This window comes from Python bivittatus, unplaced genomic scaffold (assembly GCF_059951505.1).
Source record: "Python bivittatus isolate LINGU-HERP-01145 unplaced genomic scaffold, Pbiv_v1 ctg000480_np1212, whole genome shotgun sequence".
NCBI lineage: Eukaryota > Metazoa > Chordata > Lepidosauria > Squamata > Pythonidae > Python > Python bivittatus.
Genome location: NW_028277075.1, coordinates 12,220,949 through 12,246,625, shown reverse-complemented (window position 1 = coordinate 12,246,625; position 25,677 = coordinate 12,220,949). Strand labels below are relative to the sequence as shown.

Sequence of the window (25,677 nt, the reverse complement as noted above, 5' to 3'; positions counted from 1 at the left end):
AGTACAGATATTGAAAAGTTACAGGATGTACCAAATTGTACAAAAAAGTTCTTGAAATACTACTAAAATAATATCTCACCTGCAATTGAATGTAGGTTTGTTTATACCAAAATAATAAACATAATGATAATGAGAAGACTGTTATAAAAATCTATAAAGATCTATAAAGACTCTTTTTAAAAGTTCATATCTCTACGTCATAAATGTATTTGATTACTGTACAGTATATGCAATAAATACCTTGAAGTGGGATATATATCTCCATTCATAGTAGAAAAATGCATTCATTCATTCATTTAAAATGCTTACAACATATGTACACAGTTTCCTAATTCATATGCATATAAGCATTGCAAGTTACATTTATATTCTGATCCACATCAGTTGCATTCATGGGTCATCCTTTATTGGCATAAACATACTATATTTATAGAATTATACAGATGATTCTATATAATGACATGATTATTTTATGTTCCTTCCAATTTCTAAGTAATGTCAGAATGACAAATAGAAATAGTTTAAACAATATAATCTGGGCACTCTAATTGATCCTAAGTACAACCATGCACCAAAGAAGAATGTTTATTTCCTATTTCATTGCTGAGTAAAATAAATTTCTCACCATGTGTATATTCTTTGAGATAACCAAATGACCAAGATTTTCTTTCTGAAACTCTTTAATTCAGAAAAATTTAGTCATGAAGCTCTGAGATGTTTTACTTTTTAATTTGAATTAAAATATGAATATTGCCTAGGTGATTAACTAATAAAACTACAATCTCTTGCTGACTTTATTTCCTCCTCTCACATGTGCACAAATGTCAGAATCAAAAATAGAAACTGGTGCTATCCAATGAGTAATTGTCTATTTTAACACTAGAGCTAAATTTAGAGTATGCAGTAGAGTGGGAGAGGGACAATGAACAAGAAATCTGGCAATGATTCATTTCATAAATATAAATATAGCACAGTAGAATGCACAATGATTAACAAATCAATGGATATAGATTTGTCAGAATGGATAGCTAACAAAACTTAAAATAAACCACAAATATTTCCAAACGTATGAAGAAATACAAAACTGTTACTAATGGATTGAGATTGTTCAAGATTACTCTTCCACTAAAGGTTATGCATTTTCCCTGTTTTCATGTCACTTTTTTTTCCTGGAATATGTAATATTAGTCCCAGCTGGTATAGATAGATGATAGATAGATAGATAGATAGATAGATAGATAGATAGATAGATAGATAGATAGATAGATAGATAGATAATAGGGTTTCAGTCAGTATTAACTCCTGGCAATTGCTTGAACAAGTCCAAAAGTGGTTTGCCCTTGTCTTCTTCCTAGGGCTGAGACAGAGTGACTGGCCCAAGGTCACCCGGCTGGCTTCATGCCTAAGGTAGGACTAGAGCTCACAGTCTCTCACTTTCTGACCCAGTGCCTTTAACCACTACACAAAACTGGCTCTCAGTATAAACATCAGCCAAAGTACAAAACATCATAAACATATCTTTGGTGGGGTGATATTCATGATTGTCCAATAGGCCTGGATAGCTACAATTTATTTGAAAGGGTGGGGCTGTTTCACTAGTATAAAGAAACAATTACTTGCACAAACATTCACAGTAAGTTTTAAAACAGCTCATAGGAGTTTGAAAAGAACACAACATTGACACTGGATGAGCTTCTTTGGCAAATGTGCTCTACAATCAGATCCCAAGATGGGAAACGTCCTTTCTTGGCTGGCCATCCAGAGAGTTGTTCAACAGGAGCAGCTGGAAAAAGCCTGAGAAAATGGTCTCAGAGTCTGACTACCTATAATCGTTTCAGTAATATGCTCCAAACTATAGAATTTTAAAGATTAAAACCAACACATTGACTTAAGCCCCAGACCAGATGACAAATCTGCGGCATAGAGCAACTGATAGTCCTGTGCAAAGCAGACACAAGCCATCTCAGCATTTTGCTCCCAAGTATGAGAAGCAATACAGTCTGGCATGGAAGATCAACAAAGGGGCACACCAGTTGATAAAAAGAAGTAGCATGCCTGCTCTGATCCAACTGGTGAACATGTTGCTTCACCTCACCAACTTGCATTAGTGAGAATATTTTTTTCAGTCACCTTCGAATTGTATCAGTTCATCAAAGTTCCCCACAGCCCTATTTAATGGAGTTCTCCAGTCTTGGCTAGCAGCCCTGTAGCCTTGTTTAAGACAAACTGAAGCTTTCAGATTGTTTTCGAAGCAGCCCCATATACAACCATTTGTGCCTCTGGCAACCACACTGGATCCAAGCGCAGGATCCATTGCATTCTACAGCAGAGATGGTGACATGAGTTCAGAGATAGGTAATGGATTGTATTTATAATGTAATTTAAACCCAATTCTAAAAATAAAAATAAAACTTGGATGTTTGTGGTGCTATTTGCAATATTTCAAAGAACTCAGGTACAAGATTCATGTACATCATGGACCTATAACACCTGCTGCTTCTGACCTTTCAAATGCTATATACAAGCAATAAAAGCAACTACAAAAGAGACCCCAAATGAGACTGGCAGCTCTTGTTTAGACCTTCTGAAATTTCTCAAAGGCAATACAGAATTTAAGTGAGATCTATATTTAATGTGAGTGTTATTTGTGGAGATGGGGAGAACAAATACACATTTTCAGCACTGTAATACTTCTGTCCAATTCTTGCTTTAATAAAAGGGAAAAGGAAATTTTTATAAATGTCAGAAATGAAAATTCATGAAATTTGTCAGTCCATTGAGCTATCAAATATAAGAGAACACAAATACTGTAACATATCAACTTCAGAGAACCCAAAACCTTATGCATCATTTAATCAGCCCCTTCTGGCAGTTCCAGAACAAGACCAAGGGACATTAAAAATATTTACTTATTGTCTTCATCAGCTAACCAGTTGATAAAGTAATATAAGGTAATGACAGTAATTACTCAACATGATACTTAGAAATAAAGCAACAGTGGAAAACTCTAAGATGGAATTTGTGAACAATGATGTAGCTTGTCTCATAATAAGAAAAGGCTCGCTTAGTGCTCTTCTGTCTTGAATTAAATTATCAACTGCTTCTTAACCAAGGTCATCTGGAAAAGAACGTGATATAAAAAAAAAAAAAAAGCTCTCCCATTTTTTGCTTCAGCTATGCAAGAAGCCACATGCCTAGAAGCCAGTTTTTAGGAAAAACAAGAGAGCGCCATAGTGATGGTAGCAAAATAAAGGGGCCACTACAGAGAAGGAGCACTTCCTAGATGACAATATTTAAGGGAAGGAACCAGGAGGGCACCCACCTGATCTAACCTGGTGTGATGTGCAGAAGCAGTGTAATATGTAGAGTGGAGAACTGTGTGCACTGCCACATTCCCTATCTATATAAGGAATACAGTGAAGATCTATATAAGGACTACAGTGAGTCCTCCTCCTCCTCTCCTGCTTTGTCTCCCCTCAATCTGTTGCTTCACTTTTCTCCTTTCCTGGAGCACTTCTACTATTAGAGTAACAGAAAAGTGGCTTAAGCAACAGACTAAAACGAGCAAGGTTTAGGGTTCAGAAACCCTCTTCCACAGACTGCTTTATCTGCTAAAATAGCATTCTACTTTCTACTTTCTGTGTGAAAAGGAAAGTATCAGTTGTGGCCCTGCACCATTAGGCTGGACCCAAATAATAAGGGAAGAGCAGGTTCAGCCTTTTCTAAACTAAAATACATCAAAGGGTTAAAGCACATATCTTAGTTACAGATTCTGCCTCTCTTTTTAAACATCACTCTTTTTCTAGTGTTTTGAAAGGTAAAAAGCTTGACTTTTTTGGTAGAAAGAAGTGTTTTTATAGCAGCACAATCAACACTCGCATTCTTTTTAAGTTTCAAGAGGTAAAACAAACACATCTAGGTTTCCTGGGAAAGCAATTCTACTTTTAGTGGCAGATGACAGATCACAGATTAAAATGCTTCTGTGCATCTGCACTGACATACCTTCTGTTTGCAAATTTTAACATAAAGACTATAATAAATAATTCCAAAAAATATTTAAATGCTTTAACTTAGTCATAGGATACAACAGGTATGCCTAGGGAAAATATACTTATTCTACTGTGTGAAATGTTAATATAATTTTACTTTCATCCTGATTCTATATAGCCATATGGTTCTAATCAGAAGGCAGAATGCCTTTCGACATCAAAATGATCTGATAAAAGTCTACTACAGGTAGTCCTCACTTACCAACCACTCGTTTAGCAACCATTCAAAGTTCCAACGGCACTAAATAAGTGGTACTTATGACCGGTCCTTGAAGTTCCAGCCATCGCACCACCCCTGCAGTCACATGATCGCAATCTGGGCTCTTGAAAACTGGCTTCCACTTACAACAGTTGCAGCACCCTGCAGTCATATGATCATCATTTGCAACCTTCCCTGTCAGCTTCCCACAAGCAGAGTCAATGGGGAAGTTGGCAGGAAAGATCACAAGTTGCTCAGCTAAGGCTCCTGCACCCAGCAGCAGCCACCCCGGGCCCAAAGTCACTTGTGACCTTTCCTGCCAACTTCCCCATTGACTTTGCTTGCTGCTGCAGCTGCCCGCACTCCCCTCCTCACCCAGCAGCAGCCACCCCCACCCTGCAAACACTTGTGTGCACTGCTGCATCCACACACAGCCCCTCCCTCACCTGGCAGCAGCCACTTACCTGCCTGCCAGCCTGCTTGCAAACCACCTGGGACTTGTAATTTCCTGCCAGCTTCCCCACTGACTTTAGTTGTTGGAAGCCGGCAGGAAATGCAAGGAGGTGCTTGCTTAATGATCCATGATCCTTGCTTAATAACAGCAATGGGGACTGTGGGATTGCCGTCACTAAGTGATGCACTATATGACATCACATATTACGACTGCATCACTTAACAATGGAAATCCTGCTCCCAATTACTGTTGTTAAACAAAGACTACCTGTATGCCTAATTGCTATAACAGCCAGAATATTAAGTAGCCTGTTCCATAGTATCTAACAGGCATTCAGTTGGTATAGATATGAACCTAAAACCTACCCTGCCCTTTAGCCTTTTTTCCACCATCATAGCATTGTATACTGCAATCCAGCAGTCCTTCCTAAAGCATGAGAGAACTTCTCTTAGTCACAACTGTTATATATAGCTACTGGCAATGCCATAGTCCACTTCATTGCCATATATTATTGCTGTGACATATTTAAATGGCTAATAAGGAGACAGCCCAGGTTAATCTCTAATATTTACTTAGGATGGTTTAGTATCCCACTGTATGAGACTCAAGTTTTAATTTCCAGACCTCTATGTATATGCTGGTTATTTTTTCCCTAGCTCACTACAACCAGTATACACAATTAATTAAGCCACCAAGCTCTGCCCCACACCATCTTTAATTTAGCATCCTCTTCAGCTTAGCTCCCAAGATACTTGGAGAGCAGAACATCTTAACATTCCATAAGTCCCTCAAGACCTGGTTATGTGATCAGGCCTGGGGCTCCCAGGGGACCGGAGAGATTTTATGATGGCTCCCTTATTAAGTTTATCCCCTCCTGTTTTGTGTGTTTTTACAGATTTTTATGTGTAATTGTTTTTATGTATTTATTTTTTAATTGTTGTATGCTGCCCAGAATCACCTTGTGTGAGATGGGCAGCTATATAAATACGATAAATAAGTAAAATAAATAAATAAACATAGCTTTACTAGTGGTTCAGAGATGTGCCAACCATAGGTCCCATACAGAATCCCAGACTTTTCTTTCAGCCCTTGGAGCTTCCCAAAATCATACTTTCAAAGTTTGGCAGAAAACTAAGAAATTACAGTGGTGGAACTGAAACACTATACAGTAGAGATGTCAATATCAAGATACCTTAGAAGTTATTCCTTACTTACAAGAATCTGTAGTACTAAAAGATGAAGTTAGATCAGCACTCTGTTCATTACCAAATTGGAAGGCTACAGGAACTGATGGAATACCCACTGAAATATGGCAAGGAACAGAAGAATCAGTCAAGGTTCTAACCAAGCTATGCCAGCAAATCTGGAGAGTGACACAGTGGCCAACCAAGCAGAAGAGGTCAATCTACATTCCAATACTAAAAAAAGGATACTTAACAGAATTTACAAACTATCGTACAATATCCTTAATTTCACATACTAGCAAAATAATGTTTAGGATCATCCAATGCAGATTAGAGCCCTATGTGGAAAGAGAGATGCCAGATGTTCAAGCTTACTTTAGAAAAGGCCGAGGAACATGAGACATTACTGCAGATGCAGTATGTGCTTCATCGATCATAGAAAAGCCTTCAATTGTGTCGATCATGTCAAGCTGCAGAATATGCTCAGAAAAATGGGAATCCCAAAACATCTTATTGTCCTCATGACAAAGTTATGTACAGGTTAGGAAGACACAGCATGGACAGAACATGGCGAAACAGACTGGCAACAAGGCTGAATATGCTGTCCTTATTTACTCAACCTACATGCTGAATATATAATAAAGGAAGCTGGATTGGAAGAAGATGAGCATGGTTTTAAAACTGGAGGAAGAAATATCAATAACCTGTGCTATGCTGATGACACTACTCTGATAGTTGAAAGTGCAAAGGATCTGCAAGCCCTAGTACTAAAAGTCCAAGAGCACAGTGAAAACTTGGGACTAAATTAAATATAAAGAAGACCAAACAGTAATGACAACAGGAAGAACAACCAGCCTTAGAACTGGCAATGAAGATTTTGAAGTGGTAGATAGCTTCTGCCTTTTAGGATCAACCATCAACAGTACAAGAACAAGCATTCAAGAAATATGCCGCAGACTAGCACTTGGTAGAGCAGCCATGAAGGCCTTGGAAAAGATCTTCAATTAGCATGATGTGTCCATACTTACAAAGATAAGAATCATGCAAGCCATGGTATTCCCTGAGGGGAGGGGAGGACATAACTGGACAGGGAAGGAAAAGAAAGAAACTCTTTAGGACTTACCAAAAGAATTAAAGTTTAGCAGGTGAGCAACAGGAATGTACCCTCCCACTCTCCTTTAGCAATGCAATCTTCAAAAGCAGCCCCCAGCAAGATCTATATCTCCCACCCAATTGTTGGTTTTCCAGTAGCTTCTATTTTCAGCAAATGTACAATTCCATTCAAAGGGATTTTGTGAAGGAAAAAATCTAGGTAAAGTCAAAAGATGTTTGTAATGTAATTCTGGTTGATGAAGCAGAAGCACACATCACATCTTACTTTCTTCAAAGGCTTACAGCTCATTCATAGATGCTGCTTAAAATTTTAATTTGTACTAAATGCAACCCCTGTTTTCTGAAGTAAGGCTCTCTAAGGCACAATTAGCCAAAGGCACTGACTCACATAACTTTTATTTTATCCTTCCTAAATCTTCTCAGTAAACAAAATATGGTTCCTACTTTAGAGGAGCACAACAACCTCTATAATTAGCATCCTTTCCAATAGATTAGCCAAGTGAAGTCTCTTTCACAGCAGAGATCCAACTGAATTCCATTTTGTTGCAATACGTTAAAAGTTACTGCAGACAATATTGGTAACATTGAATTCCCTCAGGCAAACACAACCCAAGTAATGTGCTTACAAACATTTGTTCTATAATGCTTCTATTACAAAACAGCATCTGTTTTAATCTCTTGTAAATGCAAATCCAGCAAGCGTTCAGCTCTTCCTCTTCTGTAACTATCTTCTGTCATTTTCACACTCAGTACTTACTTTAGGAGTTTCTCATGACTGTTCCCTCATTGGAGATCTTCAAGCAAAGGTTAACCAGCTGTGAATATCCTGCTCCAAGCAAGGATTTGGACCATATAATCTATGAGGTTCCCTCTGACTGCCCATTGATTCTGTAAAGTGTCCCTCTGTTCCCTCATGGACAATGCAGCTATTCATATAAGGAGCTACATAAATGTGCTGCAGAATGAGGTAAGGGAAAAGGAGCAAGAATGTTGTAATCATTTATGCAGAAGTGCTTATGTACTGTAGATAAGCATCTTTCTATGAACATTCATAAAGTGGATTAAGTTTGGAACTGCTGCTAGCTTTCCCTTTTCCTGTCCAAAGGCTAGTTCCTTTGCTGTGAAAGAGAGGAGGAGACGGCAGTGGCAGAGCAGGTGTTTAGCAGCATTCTCAAGAACAATTTTAACATTTCCTTCTCCTATTTGGGGCACACTCCAGTTAAATTCAGGTGGGATGATTTAATCACACTCTTAACATCTCCCTTTGAAATCACAGGACTTTTCAAAGTAGTTGATTTTGATCAGATTATGCCTTTCCTTTAAACATCTTCAAACATTTATGTTAATTTCTGGGAATTCAGGTAAAATTTATATACTGGGCGGTTTGTAACAGTGTACTTTAAATCAATAGTCATTACAATCATTACAATATAAAGGCATTTATTTGTTGGTTTGGAAAGTGTCTGTGTAAGTACTTGCTTTTAACATTCTTCCACTTGACAAGGATTTCCATCATCAGTTGCTGGAATATTTCCAGAATCTAGGTGTATTTACTACATCAGTGGAGCACACAGTGAAGCCACAAATATAAATATAAGCTGCATCTGCAAGATTAAAATCTAAATATGAATTTTAAGAAAACAATCCAACACATCAATTTGCAGAGGGCGGGGGAACATCACTGCAGTGCCACTGGGACATCCATCATATCTAGACATACCTATCTTAAAAGGGAAGAAATCACATGATGAGACAAAACCAGAGCTGTACTCTCAGTGTTGATGGCAACATTTTGGGTGTCCATAGTCATAGACCAATGTAATCATATCACAGACATCAATTTACTTCTTTATAAAATGTTTTCCGTGCTTTTCACTATAATCAAAATGCAGGTTCAGATTAGAATTAAAATATGTAACACTATATCTGTTTAAAACCCTACCATTACACATTTTAAAATTACATCTTAAAAATCATAACATCACCAAATATTAAAACCAGGAAATTGCGACCTTGAAATCAGGACAAGAACAGCAACATCACCAATTAAAAGCAATAAGATAATATTGATGAACGGAAGTGATACCTCTATGCTAGGAAGGAAAAGGTAATCTTTTATGAGGCTATGATTTTGTCAGCCTCCTGGGGTAAACCAAATAGGAATCACAATCAGATGAGCTGATTCTACTTTATTGTAAAGCTGCATTGACAGAATCTTGCAAGTCTGAAAGTACAAACCTCCCTGCTCCCCACATCTCCTTTACAGCCTGAGAAACTAAGGACGGTCTCTTCTGAGCCTCTTGCCCCACCCACTATCCACTTGCAGACTATGCTGTTTCTTATCTGACTGTTCCCTTGGCAGTGTGTCTTGGCCCAGTCTCCCAAGGTCTTTCCCACATGCCATTACGGATTTTGAATATTTGTTTCTCCCTTTCCCCTCCATGCCACAGCTCCACCAGCAGAGCTGCATTGGGGACACAAATGTACTCGATTAATATGCCTGTGTATCTGAACAGTTGCACCATTGTATCTGAGCTGGCAGCAGCCTATCTCATGTTTGGCAAATATATTAGAGCGTCCATCCCATCCTCTACATTAATGCTTCTCAAACTTGGCAACTTTAAGTTGTGTGGACTTCAACTCCCAGAATTCTCCAACCAGCTGGGAGTTGAAGCCCACACATCTTAAAGTTACCAAGTTTGAGAAACACTAATCTAATCTTAGATCTTCAGCCCTTAGATCTTTAGTGTGGTGCCCAGGTGCAACAATGTTCCTTGCAGCACATTCCTTGGCTACTGCCAAGCTCCCTTTCCTATATTTTTTTAAAGATTTTTTTTAATGGGAAGCTAAGCTGTTGTAAAGCAAAGCATTGACCTCAAGCATAACCTGCACTTCCAACAATGACTCTAGGTCTCATATAAATAAAATAGTGGCAGCTGTGTCCCAGTGATCTGTTGTCTTTGGATATATACATGTTTTGATTCTGGCCACATTCATCATTTATGAGAGAACCCGTGTTCTCTCAAACTTCCAAATATGCTCAACAGCTGAAAAAGTTTGGCAAATCCTGCTTTTAACAGTTCAGTGTATTTCAAATATTGAATTACATGCTAAGAGTCTATAATAAAATACTCTCTTGGTTCAGCCTATGAATTAAACAACAGTATATATAGATTAAAAGCTTGAAATATTACTCTGCTCTTTTTCCACTAGAGAAATAGAAGTCAAAAATCTATGTCACCAGTTCTGTACAACTCAGAGTATCCAAAATCCATTGCCCAGTGATATCCTTATCAGGACCAGCCAAAACATGACAAAGAGGTGTACAATCTTTTGAGTCTCCAGAACACTTCGTCAAGCAAAGTGTTACAAATAACAGAGGATAATTCCCTTAGACCATCCAGCAAGCTTTTTTTAAAAGTTGGGGGGATCTTCAGAATAGTCTTCCAGTATAGCACAAGAAGGCTGCAATAATGAAAGAACATAAGGAAAGCTGCAATATAGCTTCAGGAGTCCGTGGTTTTCTTGGAGTTTTTGGGAATCTAGCCACATTGTTCACATTAGTCAGCCAACATGGCAAATCCAGGCATGAAGAAGGCCATATTGTCAATAAATGTTAAAGCAAAGAGCAAAGGGACAGTAATAAAAAATACTCCTACTTTTTCTTAGCCAATCAGCCATATTGTAGATCATGGTTCTCCAACCCCCCAAAATATTAGGTTACAGATCAATCAGATACAGTTGATATTCTCAATAGTCATGCTAGTTGGGAATGATCAAAAGAATAGTCTAATATTTCTGGGGAGCACACCAGCTTGGGAAAGGCTGATGTTCAGCATTTGGTAGCACATAATAAAAATAGTTATCTTGTACAGTGGCAACTTTCATCTCTCTTACTTTTGTCTAGGACAACAGGGTTTGTGCAAGTGAACTTATGAGACTCTAAGCCTCCTGAATTTACAAATAAGCAAACAAAGAACATAACCTGAAAATACATTGTGTTTAGGTATTGTGCTGATGTTTTAGAAATGTTCTGTTCTAAAGATCTATGCAAAGGGTTTCATTATCTTGTTTCTATAGTCAGTTGTTTAATGAACTAACATAGGAAGACCTTGGTTCAAGCTGAAGGCCACATAATGAATTACCCCAGCTTTGCATCTGGATAACTAGCTGAAGAGTACTATGATAACAACCAGCATATACAATTGGAATTACTTTTCTAATCAGCAGATCTCATTTCTGCAGAATAAAACCAAAACTAAACACAGTATATGCAACGCATTTTCACAATAAGACATTAACAGCTGCTGTTTTGGCACTAGATGATGGATGAAATTTATTGTATTTACTTCAAACATGCAGTTGGTTGCTATGGCATCCAAACACGTCTAACACAATTGTTCAAAAGCAACATAGGTTGGTAATTTGTCTCATAAGCCTGCACATTATTTTTATATAGTTCTATGGTTTCATGTTCTCTTCTTCAGTGGGTTTTATATTAAAATAAAACAGCAGCTGTAGTTGCAGAAGGTACAAGGGTGGGAAAAATTTTTCTCCTCTTCCATTCTGCCTGGTTCTGAAGTAGAAATTTCATTGCTTGCCAGCTCTGAACCAGCTAAGAGCCCTGCACTGGGAGAACAGGTTTCTTTCACTTTATGTGAATTTACTTTATGCAAATTCAATATTATGCAATTGATCATTTTCATCCAAGAATTCGACTTCTGTGGGGAAAAAAAATTACTATTAGGTGATGTGAAGCATAATCAATTTGCACCAAAGGACTGGAAATATGCAAGACTTCTTGCAAAACCACTTGAACATTTTCCCTCCAAAACCCCTTTCTGCCCCCATGTGCTCATTTACCAGTGTGTTGTGTATCTATTCTAGTTGTGTGTCCTGTTTCCCTCTTACTTCTTTTCTTGCAAAAGCTACAACTGTTACTTTGGTGTTAAAAGAGCTATCAAATAAGTTTTTGATATTTGCAGCTTTTGATATTGTCAGCCATAATATCATTTTGGATCACCTGAGACATCTTAAAATAGAGGGAATGATTTTGCAGTAGTTCTATTTCTATCTCTAAATAGATTTTAAAGACAAATGGTCTTTAGGCAAATTGTCTCCTGGAAACAAATGGTCCTTGAAACAGGCACTATTATAAAGTGTCCTTCAAGCTCCATTCTGTCTCCAATGTTTCTCATGTGAAACAGCTTGGAGAGATCATCAGGAGATTTGGAGGTGGATGGCCAAAATTATCAGTATGCTGACAACATCCAAATTTATTTTTCTGTAGCATCTTCTAGTACTTGTCTTGCTCCCCTGAATGTCTGCCTGGAATTTGTAATGGTTTAAATCAGGGATAATAATTTGAAATTGAAACTAGACAAGATAGGGGTGCTATTATGAGTTATCACAATTCCAGAAAGATGGTAGAACTCCTTGTTCCAAATGGAGCTACACTCACCCAGAAAGAGTAGATATGCAATTTGGGGGTGCTTCTATATTCATATCTCTTTGTTTTCCCATGTTGAGGCAACACCAAAAGCATATTTATCAGCTTTAGCGGATATACCAACTCCATCCCTTCCTGAAAGAAAGCGACCTTAAAACAATGGTTCTTATATGGTGACTCTGATGACTGCAACATGCTCTGTAGTAAGGCTGACTTTTCATCTGGAAATTTTAATTGATACAAAACTCAGCAACCACGGTGGTCTCTGGAAAAGCTCAAAAAAATCTATATCGTATCAGTGCTAAAAGTATTGCAATGGCTGCCAGTTTCTTTCTGGGTGAAATACATAGTAATGGTTATTACCTTTAAAGCCATATATGGCTTAAGTCCATACATGACTAGTCCACATATAACTAGTAAATCCTACTAAAGAGAATGCATCTTTTTGTATGATTTCTTCACCGCCACCAACAGTTCTTACTAAAATCATCTGACGAATTTTGCCATATGGCTCCTATGGACTCATCTGTCCTTTGCAATAAAGCCTTCTCTGTAGCCACCCCAGTTCTTTGGAATGAATTCTTGCTGAATTGAGGGGCCTAACGTCTTTGCTGGCTTTTTTAACTAAAAATAACTTTTTAAATAGGTGCTCATTTGTTGATGTTAACTGTTTTGAACAAAGTTTTATACTATTTAATAATAAAATTTAATAAAATTTAACATGTTTTATTGTATATCACTAAGGGACCTTGGCAGTAGACAATATAATAAAAGGAAGGGAAGAAGCCAAATCCTCAGAATAATGAATGACACCAGCCCAATTTTTAAAAGGTATCTTGACTCAAGAATGAACTTACTTTCTTTATTGCTGTGTTCCCAGATATTTATTAATATACTGGCTTGCCATATTTATTCACCCATTTTATTTTTGACATTTAGAGCAGTGCAGAAAGTGACAGCTTGCCTCTTGTCTACAGGATCATGAAATTACTACATTCTATCACTCTTCCAAAGTCTGCAGTGAATGCCAGCTTTCTTCTGGGCACAATTCCCAGGTGTTACTTTTGACCTACAAAGCCCTTAATTCCTTATGCCACATTGTTTTATCTCAGAGAGAGTCAGAACTCCTTTTAATAATACATTCCCTGTGCAAAGACAGAATGTCAAGAATATCTAAAGGAGTTCTTCTATAAATCTTTTCTCTGAAGACTTACCAAATCCGGGCATCAGCATCTTTCAGATGTGTTGTAAACCCTGTCAACTTGGGTTAGCCTTTAGTGGCAGGGATATAAATTAATAGAGGAAAGCTAATATTTGTTACACATTTTTCTATTTTATTGATTAACTTAACTGACATCTTATGCATTGTTATGCTTTCATGTCAATACAGTATGCCTATGTTTTATGACCTATGATTTAGAGCATAGCTATTTGTAATGTGTGTTTTTCATTATTTATTTTATAGATTTCTTTAATGGTATCTGGCTAGAATTTTTGAGATCAGTTGGACTAAAATGAGAAATAAGAGGGAATATTTAGCAGGTTACTTATCTGAGATACTGGGAATGTAGGCAGAACTCAAGACCGCTTCAACTTAGATAAGAAAAAACTGTACATGTCAACTATATTGTTTTTTATATGCATCTTTATTTTCACTCTTAAATCAAATCAAATCTTTATTACAGTCAATTAAAAAGCATAGAAGGTAACATCAGTGTCTAAAAAAAGAAAAAAAATGAAAAACTAGAAGAAAGAAGCAGAAAGTATATATCAAAGTCTAAAAGAATCTAAAAGAAGGGGTAGGAGCATTAGATGGGCATAGGGGAGCATAAAAGGTTAGTATGTGGAAGGCTATATCTATCAAATTACAGAGCACTCTAATATGGTGAATTAGGTGCTCATTAAGTCTAGTGTATGGCACAGGCCATCATCCAACAAATTTTGACCACTGCTGCATAGAACCTGGCAACACTGTATGTTGTAGCAGGGTTGCTATCTGAAAGCAGCAGGGAGGTGTAGAATTGTCCTGTGCGCCCTGGGTATTTATGCAGTAATGGTGAGATGAGGCTAGTACAAATGTCTCTGTAGTACAGGCACTGGAAAAGCACATACTCTGATGTTTCTGTGTGTCCAGTCTCAGGAGCAATGTCTCTCCAGGTAAGGAATCTTCCTATATCGGCCTTCAAGGACAGTTGAGAGGAGGGTATGACATGCCAGAGTAAAGGCTGTCTGGTGTTTAGGGACTTCAGGTTTAGTTAGGTATGCCATAGGGGAGGCAGAGTACCCGTTAGATTCACTAGCAGTAAAGGTTGGGGTCCTGGCTAGATCCAGTTGGTGCTCTGTGTCTGCTACATGCTGTTTAATTAGTGCTTTGGCTTGATCGTATCCCATGCTGAGTAGAAGACCTGGAGAGAAGCCCAGGGATGAGATTTTAGTTGCCACTGCCTGTTTCCATATGTATTGAAAATCATCATTCATAATTAATGGGGCAAGGCCAAGGGGAAAAAAGGATTATCTGAGCCAATAGGTGAATATGGTCATCCACATTCTAGCCTCCACTTTCATGAAGCCTGTCTCTAATCTCAGGATGGCATTAGAGACATAATTTGGGACTTGAAGGGCTGATCTTAGAAATTTGGATTGTAAAGTTCTAATGGCACAGAATTGGAGAAGGGGCCCAGCTGGGCACCATAAAGAAGTTGTGCTATTGGCTTGGCTTTAAAAAAATTGAGTGCTGCAGATATACAGTGGCCACCTCTTGTCTTAAGGATTTTAAGGATGGCAGTTGAGCTCCTCTGTGCATTTTCAGCAACGTAGTCCCCATGGGCTTTCCTAATGCCAATGGAATGAAGGACTACTCCCAGGTATTTGAAGCAAGAGACCCGCTCAATCTTGTGGATATCTATGCTCCAGGAGTGGCTCTTGGGCCTTTTGGCAAATGCCATGATTTTAGTTTTCTAGTAATCGAGTTCTAGCTGGTCTTCCCTGCAGTACTGTGTTAGTGCTTTCAGTGCTCTTTTAAGGACAATAGGTGTTCTTGAAAGTATTGCTGCATCATCTGTATAGAGCAGAACAGAGATGTGTCTTCCAACAAGTTTTGGGGTGTGAAAGTCCATATTGTGGAGATGACCCACCATGGAGTTGATATAGAAATTGAATAAGAGTGGGGCCAATATGCAGCGTTGCTTGACACCTTTCTCAGTTTCAATGGCACTGGTGAGATGGCCCTGGGGTTACATCTTACTGTGAGTTCCCTTCATGTAGCATACATATTAAATGAAGTAGACATCAGTCAGTTGAAGAGGCCTCCAGTTTTTCCCACAATTTAATTCAGGATATGGGATCAAATGCTGCTTTGAAGTATATGAAAGTGGCATAAAGGGAGTTTGTGTTGCGGGAGGAGTATTTTTCAATGAGATGGTAGAGTACTAGGCTCTGATCAATGGTGGATTGGCCTTCCCTAAAGCCAGCTTGTTCCTCTGCAAGTATGTTTTCTTGTTCCAGCCAGTCCTGGAATTTCCATTGTAGGTGCCTTCAGCAGAGTTTGTTGACTGTGTTGAGGGAGCTAATCAGTCTATAATTAGCAGGATCATACCTTTTCCTTTTTTTTATTTATAAGTACAATGATTACAAGCCCCCAGTCCTTGAGGACTTGGCCATAAGTGTCAATGCAGGTAAAGAATGAGGCCAGAGTAGGGGCCCAAAAGTCCAGGTTGTTTTTAATGGCCGCTGGAGGGATTAGGTCTTCTCCTGGGGCCTTCCCCAGTCTTAGTTGAGCTACAAGGTTCTTGATCTCTGTCACTGTCTATAGTTTGGGTAGGGCATCCACTTTCAACAGAGGTGTCCATATAGAGTTCCTGAAAGTATGTCTTCCAGGAGCCTGAGGGGATGTGACAGCCCACCATGGATGGACCATTGCTTTGGAAGCTTGATATGATATGCCAGAATGAGGCTGAGTCATTGGATTTGACTGCCTGAATGAGTCATGTCCAATTGTTTTTCATGGCTTCCTTTTTCTTGCAAGCTAGCAGTTGTCTATAATATCTCTTCTGCTGGAGAAAGTCCAGAGCGGCTATCGGTTTGGTATTGGATACATAAGCCTGGTAAGTGGTAGTAAGAGCTTTTTTGGCATTAACACAGTCCTTGTCAAACCATAGCTTGGAATGGTGCTGTTGTTGCCTCTGTTATTATGGGTTAGATGCTGGTAGAGCTCTTGGGTAAGGGTGTTATAGTTGTCCAAGAATGCATCAGGAGACTCAGCTGATGGCAGGGCAAACTGAAGGCACTGTGGGCAATCTGAGGCCAGTAGCTCAGTTATCATTTGATTTAGATGAGGGGTCCACTTGGCTTGGTAGTAAGTTCTTCCTGTTGGCATTAGAAGGGGTTGGTAGCAGTCCTCATTATATCTCTTGAGTGAAGATTTCTAGCTGGAGCGGGATTGGGAAGTGACTGCTGTCAAACTTAGGCATAACTTCTAGGGTCTTGGTATAAGGGAGGAGATCCTTAGAGACAATTATATAGTCAATAGCACTCATTCTGGAGCCAGATAGGTAGGTGGATTCAGCTGGGTGGTAACTTTCAAGGGCACCATTTAGAATGTGGAGGTTTAGCCTGAAAGCTGTTTGAGCAAGACAAAGGCCTGCAAGGATTGATTTCTGATCTTTTGAGCAATGTGTGAGAAGGAGTCCATCAGCTTCAGGGTGGGGAGGGGGACATTTGTGTTGTGCATAGAGGGTGTGGTCATTGGGGGCCAATCTAGTGTTGAGATCTTCTCCCAGGACTTAATGTATTTGGATTCAGAAGTAAAAGGTCAGCAGCATAAATTTCAGTTCAGCCCGCAAGGCTCTGATCTGGGGTTTCTGCCTCACTGGGGGCATATAAGCATTTATTACCAACAGGGCACAGTGGTTGAATTGGATTAACATTGCCATGGCCTATGACTTGAATAGAGGCAGGGGGCTTGATATAGCACATAGAGTAGTGGAGAGTAGGACCCCCGGGCCCCCTTTCACTCTTCCATGCTTTATCCCTGGTTTTGCTCCAATTGAAAATGAATGAAATCCTAAATCAGTAAACTTACACTTTAAACTTATGAATTATAGATCATTGACTTTCTGGGAGTAATACAATATAGTTATACTATTTTATAGATGGCTGAGGGCTCCAAATATCCATTAATAGTTTGTTAATCCTGGAAGACTCAAATAACTATTTGGAAGTGAGGAAATAAAGAGACATACCATTATCCCATTTATATTTTCAACTATTTTGTGAAATCAGTTATAAACTACATTCATGGTAACGCACCACAGTTCATATACATTACCTCAGGAATCTCATAGAGTTATGTAATGCATCTGTAATGTAAACTTTGTAAAGCAGGGCATAAGAAAATCATCCATCCCTGAAGCATTAAAGCAGCTACATTCTCCAAAATTTTCAGAGCACTGGCTTCCATAGGTTGGCCATAGCTACCTATGCAGGTGTGCAAGTACATACAACATTTCCCTTGGAGCCACCAGTGAAGTGAAGCAGTTATATATGCAGACACAGAGAAAGACAGCAGGAAGAGCACAGAAGGATGCCAGGGAGGATACAGCTGTTTTAATGCTTTGAAGAGGGGTACTTCACTCATGCCAACTATATGGCTGGCTATTGTTCCATTAAACAAAAATTCATTCAAATAGGAAATTACTGGGAATTAATTCTCTTCTCCCGGGCATTCTATTTTACTGTGGCCAGTAAGCCTTTCCCCTCTTTCCACTGGGAACATTCAAATTCCATGTGCAACCTATAGGAGACATTTTACTTCTTGATTCTGTTTCATGGCCCTTGGCCATCTCTACTGAACAAGGACAGTTTTTATATTCTTCATTGCTGAAGATAAATGCGGCTGTTCTACAGAACTGGACTGAGATCCCAAAAGATCTAAAATGTTATACTACTATGTAGGCAATAATGACTAGAAGAATTGGCTCCAGACTGATTCAGACTATTAGTTCAATGAGGATAATTGATTCAATTTGATTTAACTATTCATATCAATTTAGAAAACTGATACGTTGATTCAAAGGACTGAAGCAAGTTGATTCCATTTCTGAAATGATTTGAAAAAAGAGAGACTTTTGTACATGCATCAAAGCCCTTTCTAAGCCCTTCTGATTTGATAAAAAAATCAATTTGATTCAGAGTTGATTGAATGGGCTTTGAACTGTATCTCTAAATCAAAACTTTGCACAGTCCCACAATTGCAAAATGCTGAAGAGAATCAGCAATATTCCTTCTCAAGCCTCAAGTACACTCTTAATTTATATTTGGGCACCAAGCTGTTCAAATACACAAACAAAACAAATCAGGGTCCTTGTGCTACAAGTAGCAGCAGAGATTTTCTTTTGCGGGTTTCAGTGAAAACTATTTGTCATAAAATTACACTACAGAACTAGTTGTGAAATACATAGCAAATATTTCATAGAAATGCTTCATACATGTGATTATCATGCCAGAAACATTTTAAAAAATGTTTCCCTCAATGGAACAGATTTTAAATGAAAAAAATTGCTTTAATATAATTCATCAGGGTTAGCCATGAGTGTTCTGTGTAATGGAAAAATTAGAAGACAACTCAGTAACGTTACTGATTTTGTGGGCATCCAGGTGCTTCAATAAAGGCAGCCTTATAAACTGGACGAGCCATGCTCATTACTAAGTAGCTTCCTACACATCATCAAATTAGCATTCAGCACCCTTTGCATACGTACTTCCTCAAACCCGTGATGCATGCATGGCTGTTTCCCCTCAAAGGAAACTTAAGAATAAATTACTATTTCATGAGAAAAAGATGTCCAGACCAAATTATTAAGAAACGTATAGCTTAAACTACAAATCTTGTCTGGAGACATCTGGAAGCCAATATATGTAATAGGGTCCCATCTTCTTGACTTATCTGAAATGTTGGTATGTCATATTTTGAGAAAAAGCCTCCTGAAGGTGATTTAGAAGAGGTAGTTTAAAAAGAATAAAAGACACAAGACAAGCAATAATGTGGAACAATTAAAAGAACAACAAAATATTCAAGGACTTGATTTTATACCTAGTAACCCCCCCCAAAATGAAAAGAGCCATTATAATAATTTCAGTTATGGAGAAAGTTAATAATTTTAACCATAATTTTTTATAATTCAGCAACTGAAAATTTTGGTAAATTAATGGAAGAATTATAGAGGTTAATTGTAAAATTATAAAACGTAATAAGTAGTGGCACTGAGACATTTTTGAAAAAGGAAGAAATTATCATGGTAGGCCATAGCACTATAATAACTCAAAAGCTTTTTTGGAAAAAACAGGCAAGCTATAATCTAAAATTTCTTCAAATTTAGAACAAAAGGATGGATCAAATATTTATAAGTCTTTCCAAATAGTAACACTGCAAACCTAATACTGTTTATTCAGAAGTAATTTCCACTTGTTCGGTGATGTTTACCTTCTACTAAATGCATTTAGGATTGCAGCTTCAAAATCATATTTCTATTCCTGCAAAAGAATTTAAATGGTTGTAAATTATTTACACTTGCTATCCTAATTTAAAATCAAAGTCAGCAGTTATTTCAAAGACATCTGGTTAAAATAGACCCCAAAGTCACACATCCAGCCCTTTTGGTTTCCTTGGCTGCAACCAGCATAGAAGTATATTATATTCCTTAATTGTTTTAAATTAAGAATGCATCACCTAGTTACTGGGCAACAGACAAATCAAAAGTAGGCATAGTGAAGTGAATATTAGCCTTATTCAAAGAAATGGGAAGCTTGTTCAAATCCCTGTTAATTATTTAAGATCATGGCTGAAAGAAACAAAAAGGGGATGTTTCATTGCATGATTATATGGTGGTGTCAACTATTTCCCTGTGGTGCAGCATTATCATGAGAAGAAAGTGAGAAGAATTAAATATTATTGCTTTCAGAATTCTTCATTAGCTACCTTCTTGGACTTCTGATAGTAGCCCTGAAAGGAGGCAGAAATGCCCTTTTCACACATATTAAAGTCACTGATTGACGCCTGGTATCATTAATTCAGCTGACTGAGAGCACCACAAGGAAAAAGTAGATAGCAGATCCAATAGAACCTTTCCCATTTGTTAGACTATTTAATCTTTGACATCTGTCCTGCAGAATCTAAAAATATTTGAGGTTTCATTCTTGAGAGTACCATTATGTCAAGTTCTAAGAAAAATATTAGGGGAATAAGTAGGGAATGTTTAAAATAGGGGAAAGGTTTTTTTTCATTTTTATTGAGAGTTTTTACATAAATTAAATGCAATTACAGAAATATTAAAAGAGAAGAGAGAAAAAAGAAAAAGAAAAAAGACCAAGTGCAAAAAACAATACAGTTAAAGAAAGAAAGAAAAAGATAATTAAAGAAGCGACTTCTACCCTTCTTTACAGCACTTACAAACTCATTATCCTCCCTCCCTCCTTAACATTACAATAATCCTTTCAGCCCCTTATTCAATTCTTTTTCAGTAATCAAATCCAGAAATCACCATTTCACATTTTTCTGCTTTCAGCAAAAAGTCCATAAAAGGTTTCCAGTATTTATTGTTTTGTCCCTGACCAAATAGGTCAGTTTTGCCATCTCTGCTAATTCTGCCATCTTCATTCTATTTCTCTATTCCTCTATTGGAAATATTCAATATTTCTCCATCTTTGTGCATATAATAATCTTGCTGCAGTTACCATACATAAAATCAGTCTTCCATAAGTCTTTTCTAATTGATTATCCATAAGTCCCAATAAGAAAAGTTCTTGTTTCATCTCAATATTAATCTTCAAAATTCTTTCTACCATCGTATGTATTTGTATCCTTTTTTTTTTGCTTTTGTTTTTGCTTTTTCACAAGTCCACCATACATGGTAAAATGTCCTTTCATGTTTTTCATATTTCCAACATTGACTAGAAGTACCTCCATACATCTTAGATAATTTTTCTGGTGTCATATACCAATGGTACATCATTTTACAAGCATTCTCTCTTAAATTAAAACACAATATGGATTTCAGTCCTTTTATCCACATTCTCTCCCATTGATCCATCTGTATATTGTAACCAAAAGTCTTAGCCCATTTTATCATGCAATCTTTAACATGTTCCTCTTCTGTTTCAGATCTCAACAAAAGTTTATACATTTCTACAATCACATATTCATCATTTGTACACAATTAATTTTCAAATTTTGTCTTATGTTGTTCAATCTCCATTACCATTTTATCTACATTGAATCTTCCTGTTAATTGTGCATACCAAAACCATTGAAAACTAAATCCCTCTGCAGTTCATTGTTCTCTTGACTTCATCTTAAGCTGTCCGTATTCCTGTATTAATAAGTTTTGATATGTTAACCATTTCTGAAATAGGTGAAAGATAACTTGTTTGTGTTTCAGGTATCAAATTATTAATAAAAAAACAGCTCAGCTTTTAAAATATAGCAGATCAGAACAAAGAAATTGGAGAGAACTGCATTTGGATGTTGTTAGGTATACATTTTACACTGCAACTGAACATTTTTTATGAATATCAGTATTTCCTATATAAGAAATATTGGAATTGTATTCCAAGTAAAATTGTCTTGTGGTATAAGGAAAATCCGTTTTAAAACAAATGTTCATAATGGTGACTGTTATATAAAAACAGGGCTGGTCTGTTGTTACCAAGGTCATTTAGAACACCAAAATAATGGATTGTTAACTAATTATCCCAAAGAATAATCTTTCTGTTATTGCCTAGAACAGTATTTCTCAACCTCAGCAACTTTGAGGTGTGTGGACTTCCAGGATTCCCTAGCATGCTGGCTGGGGAATTCTGGGAGTTGAAGTCCACACATCTTTAAATTGTTGAGGCTGAGAAACACTGGCCTAGAATGATCTCTTCCAACCCGGTATCCTGTAGATGCTACCAAAGGATGTGAGGCTAGACTAGTTACAGAGGACCTTCTTGATGACCATACCAGACTTGGGTGAAGCACATTGTATCATATTAGAGTGACTGTCTTACAGAATATATGACAAGGCTGTGTAGAGCATTTGGAAGAGTACTCTTCAAAGGGCATTACCATGAGTAAAACCTCCCTCCTTGAACCTAAAGCCACTACATTCTTCAATACCTGCTTAGATATGCAGGGGCAGACAATACTTCCACAGGATTTAGCTGAATTTAGTAAATCAATGGCGTTATGTTTGACATGATAGCTTCAGCCATAAATGCTGAAAAAATATATAGGCCCCAATCTACCTTGTATGTCACGGCTAAATTCTTTTGGATTCAAGGCATATGCTTCTTCTGAGCTGTCTGTTTAAAATAGCAAGATTGACCTTTGTGGGGTTCTTTATAAATCAGAAAGCTCTTTAAATTTCAGTTTTGGCCTTTAATCACCCAGGCAGTGCTTATCTGGCAGGCACAGGCCACTCTGGACGGTGAAATGTTTACTCATATGCTGCAGCCATAGAAAAAGGCCTTGAAATATACCTGAAAGAGCAGAATTTAGAACTGAGGAAGAACATTGGCAGAATCAGGAAATGACATTCTTAAAATGTTCTTCTCTATACATTCTAGAAATAAATGGAGTAGTAAAATTGTCTACATCTATAAAGCAAACATTTTAGTGCATCCTCTGATTAACTGTTCCATAGGGCCAAGTTGCACAGGGTATAGCATTTAAAATGTATATTAAACAGCAGTGTAAAGGTGAATGGGATCAGAGCTATTAGCTTAAGGGCAGTCATTAGAGAGCTCATCCTTAATGTGTATGGAAGTTGATTAGGTTTCTTCTGCATTTGGGATTTTCTCTCATGTTCTGATTAACTGTCCTGTATGTGGGTGAATGAGACAATAGATAAGCCACTGCAGCTGTGTAGCTATCACAAACACGCAACATCAGTGTGCCAAATCCTTTCCTGAAATCTCCACCATCCCATCCCCTTTTCCTGAGTCCCAGGTTATCTGTGCGTAGTTGTTCACCCATCTGAAAGAGTTCTACCTGATCAGGAGTGGGGAGATGCTCTTTATCCCTTCCCAGGAATCTGGATGAAACATAAGGAAGATTCCCCTTTCCCAAGACTAAGCTTTTAAAGAAATGGCTCCAAAGTCTCCCTTTTAATAGCAGTTTTGGAATGAGTAGCACTAGAACAAACCCAACACTTAAAGAATAATAATGTTTAATTAATTATTATTTTATAAATATAATAAACTGTGAACTTTGGAAATAAGATAGTTCAACTAAATTACAAGACATCGAAATATCATACAAATGCTAGCACTCATAGGCATCCAATCCTAATCACAAAGACATCAAAATGACAAAAAGCACATTGGGAAGTCACAACACAAGTACTGTATGTAAGGAGCAGAGTTTGCACTGTGACACACGTTTTGTCACTTGCATCTCCATGGCAGATGCCCACACTAGCAATCATCAACAAAGAAGTAGAGGGCTAGAAAATGTTAGTAATAGTAAAACTACACAACTGAGCAAAGCAGCACTGAAAAGAAATAGAGGCAGGGAGAGCCAGCCAGGTACAGCTGACTAAGGCAGACCTATTAGGAATAATTGCAACCAAGTAATGAGCATCTGATCCCATCAGTGTTATTCTGCTTGGCTAGCAAGGGACAATGGCCATTGCCTGCACTGCTGCCACCTCTAAAAAGCACAGTTTTCCTTAACAATAAAGTGAGTCTTCCTACACAATCCAATTTGTCTGGTTTCCCCTGCATGGTCCCAAGATCCTGACAGTGAATCAAAATCCTAGAATTTCCCACTCCACAATTCAAAATTCTTATAAAAAGTCTTACTTTTCTGTTGTTCTTCTTGTGAAGCTGGACCCCAACAATCTCTGAAATAAATAGTTGGTTATTTCTCCTCAGTGTTGTGTTCTGTTTTTTAAAATTTTCCACAACATAGAAAATTATGCTGGTTTTACCACCTCTGTCAAAAAGTGGTCTGAGTAACTTCTCAGAAGTCTAAGAACCTTACTGTAAATTGAGACCAGTTCTTAATAAACTCTTAAATATAAATTAATCATCATAACATAACCATATAGGAATAATAATGCAGCATGTATGATCTATTTCAATCCATAAAGATATGGTACCTTCATATGGTTCCTGAGCAGAGCGCCTGCCACAGTGTCAGCCTGGATGTGCACAACAGTAAAGTCATATTCTTGCAAAGCAAGACTCCAGTACATAAACTATACCTATTTTCCTATAATTTTGCATAGCTATAATTACCAGATCTTCAAGGTAGGACATAAAAAATCATGCTCCAAAAGCTAGCCCAAAGCTTAATTCATTTTCAAAAGGGACAGAAATTATTCTCACAATGTTCTCTTCTTCTGAGAAAATGAACACGTGGAATAAAACTGACTTCTCTTTGCCCCTGACTAACATGCGGTCACATTTCATATATTTTTTTTAACCACAAATTTACTCCTTTCTTTCTGCAACTAGCTCCTCTCCTGCAACATTCAGGCACCCTGGAAAGCAAAGTAGATTATTGAAGCAAAAGTATCTGCATCAAGTATGACTATTCCAATAAAGAGCTTCCCACTGTGGGTGTGATAACTGTCCTTCAGAGACTCGCACTAGGGAGAAGTTAACAGAATGAAAACAACAGCTGGTAAGGAATACATTAACACTGAACACTGAACTCTTCAGCTATTTTATCTAGGCAAATGTATAATTGCATTTTTGGGTCCCAAATAACAGGTTTTCACAAAAAATCCATATCCCTCTTTCTGTTTTAGGCTGTCCACTTCGCATAGCAATATTTTCAATGCTATAAATTCAGCTAAAAATCTTCACAAGATCAATATCATGCTCACTGTTCGAATCATTTGTGTTTTTCAAGGCTGCATAGCCTATTCAGCCCCACCTGTGTTTTTTGGTCATGAGCAGCAAAGATGCTTTCTTGGAAAAGGCTTAAATGTGATGAGAAAGTAGATGATTTGATGCCCAAGCATGTGCGTTCTAGTCATGAGAATACAAATGATTTGATGCAAAAATATGAAAATGTGAAAATGCTGGAGAGAGGAAACTGAAATTGAAAATGATCACATAAAACTTGTTAAAGTATAAATGATTCATGACTGGGTTTGTTGAAAGGGAGGTAAATGAATTTTGGAACTTCTGGTAGAATTTTCAAATTAAGATAATTTATTTTGACTTGTTTGTACAGTGAACTC

At 37.6% G+C, this 25,677-nt stretch overlaps 1 protein-coding gene across 11 annotated transcripts in view; it reads left to right on the top strand.

Annotated features, from left to right (window-relative positions):
• LOC148214914 (uncharacterized) overlaps positions 1–25,677 on the top strand; it is a 158,963-nt gene that overhangs the window by 78,835 nt on the left and 54,451 nt on the right. For 5 of the 11 annotated variants that reach the window (XR_015796969.1, XR_015796965.1, XR_015796964.1 and 2 more), the window contains one exon: positions 24,944–25,112. The exons of 3 other annotated variants lie outside the window; for them this stretch is intronic. Coding sequence is in view for 1 of the 8 variants with exons in the window: in XM_088145354.1 (XP_088001480.1) it covers positions 7,913–7,966 (54 nt within the window). In the remaining 7 variants the exon portion in view is untranslated. Of the gene's footprint in view, positions 1–7,749; positions 7,967–24,943; positions 25,113–25,677 lie in introns of those variants that run through there. 3 more of the 11 variants (XR_015796963.1, XR_015796966.1, XM_088145354.1) reach the window with 3 other exon arrangements.